Source organism: Calidris pugnax, unplaced genomic scaffold, assembly GCF_001431845.1.
Source record: "Calidris pugnax isolate Ruff unplaced genomic scaffold, ASM143184v1 scaffold47, whole genome shotgun sequence".
Taxonomy (NCBI): domain Eukaryota; kingdom Metazoa; phylum Chordata; class Aves; order Charadriiformes; family Scolopacidae; genus Calidris; species Calidris pugnax.
This window is the reverse complement of record NW_015090809.1, coordinates 707,050-713,336: the sequence shown is the minus strand read 5'-3', so window position 1 is coordinate 713,336 and position 6,287 is coordinate 707,050. Positions and strand designations below refer to the sequence as shown.

Sequence of the window (6,287 nt, the reverse complement as noted above, 5' to 3'; positions counted from 1 at the left end):
ACATCCACAGAATTGTGACCTTTTCCTGGATCCTTCTTGCTTTTCCAGGCCATCACAATTGTATAAGGGCACTGTTGGTTGCTTTCACAGATGCTAAGACTCTAGTGTGTGATTGATGGAGAATTTGTAGATATTTTGTTTGTTGTGTGGGTGTTTTTGTGTGTTTTTGTGTTGTTGTGTCCCCCCCCCCATGGCACATCCACAGAATTGTGACCTTTTCATGGATCCTTCTTGCTTTTCCAGGCCATCACAATTGTATAAGGGCACTGTTGGTTGCTTTCACAGATGCTAAGACTCTAGTGTGTGATTGATGGAGAATTTGTCCCTCGGAGCCTTCTCTTCTGGGTGTTTTTGTGTGTTTTTGTGTTGTTGTGTGTTTTTGTCAGTGAGGTTGACAGTTGGACAAGATGATCTTTAAGGTCCCTTCCAACCTAGAAGATTCTGTGATTCTGTGATTTTGTATACTACAAATGTGTTCATAGCATTTCATCATTATTACAGTAAGAATGACAACTTTTAAAAGATTTTTAACTTTTTTTTCCTAGTCTGTGGAATTTTTTTGACAGCGTAGTCTCTTATGACAAATGTGTAATTGATAGCTGAAAAAAGGTCAAATAAATCTTCAAATAAAGATTGGAGTGTAATCAGCCAACCTCGTGTCTCTGAGAGATCTTTCTCATAGTAGAGGAGGTAAGGAGTTCAAGAGAAATAATACCCTATTCTTAGGATGTACTCTGTTGTTATTTTTTTTTTTCTAGCAGGGAAGTATTTGCATAAAAAGTCTGCTGGAAGACTAGCATGCCCATGCTTGCTGTCCTTCAGGAAAATTCTGAGTCAGCAGGATGGGAACCAGATGGATCAGAGAAGCAGAAGCCTAACGATGGGCAGAAAATAATAAAAAAAGTGCAGATGTGCAGGGAGAGAGAACGGAAATCTTAAGAACTAAAGCATAAAGGAGAAGATGATCCAAAATGCATTATGGAGAGGACATATATATTTTGGGCTTTAAAAATATATATGAGGAAAAAAAAGACGGAAATCTTAAGAACTAAAGCATAAAGGAGAAGATGATCCAAAATGCATTATGGAGAGGACATATATATTTTGGGCTTAAAAAAATATATATGAAGAAAAAAAAGTTACTGTTTCCTAAGCTCAAGTGACCTCATTACGGACTTGGTTTCTTTTTGTTCCCAAGAGGACATATGCCCAGACCAGGAAATCTGGCTGCCAGCTGGCACAGCACCTTTCAAAGAGACCTAATTTTATATTTTCAGAACCTGGCAATATCAGCCCCCTCCATCTGTAATAGGCTGCTGTTTGTAATATCTGTTAAACTGCACTTTAGCATTTAATTTTAAGTTTCTTTGCCAGCCTATTAATAAGGGCCATCCTATTGAGAGCTGTCAATAGGGCCAAAAAAGTGTTTTGATTTTGTGAGGTCTGTGGATTCATGCTTTTGTTTTTTGTGAGTTTACATCTTTTGGTAGGCTCTAGGATATTAACTTGAAAGAAATGAAGAATGAAGAAATACCATCTTCCCATATTTTAAGTCTGTATTGAGAGGAGGCTGGAATAAATAGGAGAAATCTGCTGTATTAAATTCAGTGTTAAAATTTGAGGCAAAGTTACTTGGAGTACTGGCTTTAATCTTTCTGGGATGGAAATAAGAAAGTATTGAGCACATAATGATATTGTATAATGATTTGTCCAGCTATATAGGATATAATGTGTGTAGCAAGGGAACAGATTTCAGTTCTCGTGCTGTGGTTCTACCTGCTACAACAAAATTTTTAAGCCACCTCTGGCCAGCTTAGGGAGGGTGCCAGGGGACCTGTCCTGCTAGCTGCTCTTGCAGAGTTTGGGTGATGACAAGTGCTCTATTTGTGTTAATTTAATAAAAGGAAGAAAGCCAGCTCAGATCTGGAAGAGGCAAAATGGGCACTACCACGTGGCAGCCACTGCTTCAGTTTGTGCTAGCTGTAGCTCCAAGCTTTCTTTGATTGCAATCTGTCTTAAACCTTGACAGAGTTGATTAGTGCATTTAATCACTAGTAACCAATGTTTGATACTTATACATAAGTCCACCTGAGGAAAAATTTGATTTGTTTGGGGTATAATTCTAGAATACTTTGTAAAATTATTTGCATTAGAACAGCAAATACAAATATTTATATCCAGTAGCAGTGAAATACTGCACCCAAAGCTTAATTGAGATGGATTCTGTAGCGTATAGCTGTAATGTTGAAGTTTGTCATTTATATGAAATTTATTAGTGTTTCGATTCCTGTTAATATATTTTCTGGGTTTTTTTTTTTCAGCTCTTCGTTGTAGTCTCCAGTTTCTTGGAAACATTGCAGCAGGAAATGGAGATTCCCAGAATAGCATTTGGAAGTGTGCTTTCCCAGATCTCTTCTTGTAAGTATGGATGCGGGTTTTTTTCCTAATGTCATTTCTGTGGATATATTGAAATCTTTTTTTGTGATGATATTTGTGCCTCCACTAGCACCATGAAGCTTTGAAAAATAACTTTGGTGAGAACGGGCCAGTTGAGACCATATCCTGTAGAAGTTTTTTTTTTTATTAGTCAGCCACAGGGGTCGAGACCTTTAAAAACCTCCTTGTTGTAAACTAACAGTAAATTGATTTCATTTAACAGGAACTGGAAGAAAACTCTTGTTTCAAATTATGAGCTTCAAACATAAGCTTTATTTCAGAGGTGTTTTCAAGTAGTCATACTCCTTTCTGAGCATGTATCTGTTTCTTTACTCACTTAGCTGCTGTGCAGACCTGTCAGTATTTGTGGATTGGATGGAATCTACAAAAGTGACTTAATTTTTGTGTCTTCCAGCCTTCCCCACTATCCTTACCAGAATATTTTCCTGGAGGTTTGATGATATGTGCAATGAAATATTACATAAATGATTTTGTGCAGACACATGACAGTGCTGTTGATGTGTTTGGTCAAATTTTTCATAGTGAGCTAGTAGCAAATGCACGTTCATTCAATTTAATAATCATTCTGAGTATGTTTTTGGAGCCCACTTACCAGCGCTGGAAGTAGAAAGACTTTATGATAATAGAAGTAAGTTTGACCTTGAGCTAAGAGTTTGGTGTTTTTCTTTGCAGATGACTTCTGTCCCTCTTGGGCAGTGACAAACTCATAATTTTCTAAAAGACAGCAAACGTTTTAATGAGCTGAATGCCACTGTTTCCAGGGTCAGTTTTAACTTACTTTAACTCCTTATTTTCTCTTGAAGAACATGTCTAGCATACAGTGATGAGAAAATTGTTGCCTATTGTTGCATGGTCCTTTTCACCTGCCTTAATTCAGAGAAAGTGAGAGAACTGCTGGATCCTGGGAACTTGGCTGTGGCTCTTCGTGTCCTGAAAGTCTACAAAGAGCAGTTGGAGTCTGAGTGGTCGTATGTATCTTTAGATTTTTTTCTCTTAGGTGCTTTTCTAGTGTAAATAAAATGTTTAAATTTATGATAGTGCTAAGTAGTAAATGGAGTTCTATTTAGAAGTTAGTAATTTGGAATAGAGATAATTTTCATGATACTTTCACTGACTGTTTTGATTGTTGCTAAAGTGAGACAATGTTTTTGTTGAGAATATTGACAGGAATTTTAAAATCATGGTCTTTTTTTAAATGAAACAGGGTCTGGAATGCAAACTAATTTATACTTGTGTGCTGGGTTGTGGAGATTTTTGACATAAAGTTAACACAATATAGTCTTACAGAGTTTGGTTTTTGGGTCATGCTGGGAAGACTTGTATGACTAATGCTTCTGAGTACTACATAAAACTTAGGGTTTTTTCTTTTTTTTTTTTTTTTTTTTAACCAGATCTGTTTTGTAGTACAACATGCAAGCATTTTAATAACAAAACAGAGAATATGTTTTGTTTGTGAATCTTGCACATTTCATTTTCATACTTTAAGAGCACCTAATCAGTAGTTTTATTCCATTGAGCTGTTATATTTTTTGCTAATGGCCATTCTTGTAAATATTTATGCCATTTATTTGTTTGAGGAATGTTCTGCCATGCATCAGCAAGGAATACACATTCAATTAATTGTTACATGATGCATTCCAAGGGAAAAAAAATAGTTTGTATATTTTTATATTTCTCTTTTGATCATAGAATCATAGAATCATAGAATTGCCCAGGCCGGAAGGGACCTCCAAAGGTCATCTAGTCCGACCCCCCCGCAGTCAGCAGGGACACCCCCAACTAGACCAGGTTGCCCAGGGCCTCATTGAGGCTGTTTAAATTCAAAATTTCATTAGGAAGATTTGTCAGGGTTTTACTAGTTATTTGGGAATTCTCTAAACAGAGATAAGATGACTGAATGAAAAGCAAATATCATTTCATAGTTTGCTTTTCTACTGAAAAAATGGCTTGAAAATTTGCTTATGTCTGGGCTTTTTTTCATAATCAAGTCGATTTGCTTAGGACAGAAATAGTTTTCAGAAAGCAGACTTAAAGTTGCAGGGTTAGGCAACCCGACTTCAATTTCAAAAGTGACAAACTGAGTCTTTAGTTTTGGCATCTGTCAGTATAAACACAAGTGAAAGATTGCTTTTCAGATAATTATCTTGATTATCCTTCATTTTCTTTATGTATTGAAGATACGCTGAAATGTATTTTGACTGAGATATGAAATCCAGGAAGAGCTGTAAGAGGTTGTCACAGTGTTACATTTATATTTTGAAGGTAATTGCAGGATAAATGCTGCATCCAAATAAATGCTAAAGTATCCTTTTCCCTATTCTTTCTAGTCTGAAGTTTATTCTGTTGATGTTAGGATGAAAATGTCTTATCTCCACTACGGATGTTTGATATGGGTGGAAACAGTCCCTCTTCAGAGTAGTCTTGAAATTAAAAAGGGGCAAATTTCTGTACAAGATGTAAGAGCATGATGAAGGGAAAGAGAGAGATAGAAAAGAGTAGTCCTAGTCTTGCCATAAGGCAGTTGCAGAATGTTTTCCCTCTAATGCCTGCCAGAACTCTGAGTTCCTCCTGGTGGGGAATATACAAAAAGGCATTGGAGTATCTTCCAGGCATTAGGAAAATAATACATTTTGGTTTTTTTTCATAATAATCTAATATTGACTGATTAAGGCTCAAAGCTCAGTTTTCCCAACTGAAAGAAAAAGTAATGAGTTTGTAGTGTAACTTTCTTGGCATTTTATACAGTCCTCTGGAACCAAATTAGAAATGGAAATCTTTCAATAATGTTGGCACTGTTTTTAAGGCAATGCAGGTAAAGTGCATTCACAAGTGCAAAATTTCAACCAAAAAGTGTATTGCAGCAGAGCAGTATCAGGCATTGAATAGGTATTCAAACAGCATTACCTTGAAAAGGAAAAAAGTAATTCCTTGCTAGAAAGGGGCTGATTTTTTTCTGTCTCTTTGTAACTGTAGAGCCTTTTTGTGATTTATCTTTTACCTATTTCTCCCCGATTTCTTGATCCTCACTTCGTTTGTTCTTCTGATGGTTCTTTTATCTCCTGTCTCAAGAAACACATTTACTCTCTGGTTCTCCCTCATGTTCATCTGTTCTTATTGTGAGATAATATTTGTCATGGCTGAGGGTAATTTAAGTGGCAGAGTATGTTCTTTCTTCCTTTCTTGTGAACTTGTCACAGCTCTCCATTTACTAGTGTAAAGGGTTACTCTGTTCTTATGATCAGACAGAGCAGGTAGTGTCCAGCAATGGCTTCCTAATGCATACATTGCTGTGAACAGAAAAGCTGAACAGTAAACAGGATGGCTTATTTTGGTAGAAGTTAAGTAAAAAAGAAGAAAGCTGAAGATTCTTGTTTCGAATATAAGAACACTTTTTTGACAAAGTTAAGTGAAAAGCTAAGGTTTGTCTTTGCGTCGGTGTTGGTCCTGCCATATAGTAATGCTGTCTCTTTAGGATAGCTATTGGAATTGTGTAGGTTTGCACGTGCCTTATGCTGGTAACACCTATTCTTTCATTAGAGCCTTCTTTTTATAAAACATGTTTGGATCTTGAATGACAGTTTTCTGCAATTAGGGGTATGTACAGACATGGTCATTGCTGCTTTGATGATACACCAGAGTCCAAACTTACTCTGAACGTATTGCAGCTATTGCTTTGGTGTCTGTTTTTATCACTGCATATAATTTTCCCGTTTGGAACTAATTCTTGGTTCATTACTAAAGTACTACCCCTCCCCCCTGCCATATAACATAACGTATGGAAGAGTATACATGAGGTACAGTCAGGTAAAAGTGCACAAAAATATTTCAGC

General features: G+C 36.5%; 1 protein-coding gene across 3 annotated transcripts in view; it reads left to right on the top strand.

Moving 5' to 3' along the window:
* ATXN10 (ataxin 10) overlaps positions 1–6,287 on the top strand; it is a 124,227-nt gene that overhangs the window by 29,039 nt on the left and 88,901 nt on the right. For all 3 annotated transcript variants that reach the window (XM_014938386.1, XM_014938384.1, XM_014938385.1), the window contains exons 4-5: positions 2,322–2,418; positions 3,261–3,425. In XM_014938386.1, coding sequence (XP_014793872.1) covers positions 2,322–2,418; positions 3,261–3,425 — 262 coding nt within the window. The remainder of the gene's footprint in view (positions 1–2,321; positions 2,419–3,260; positions 3,426–6,287) is intronic.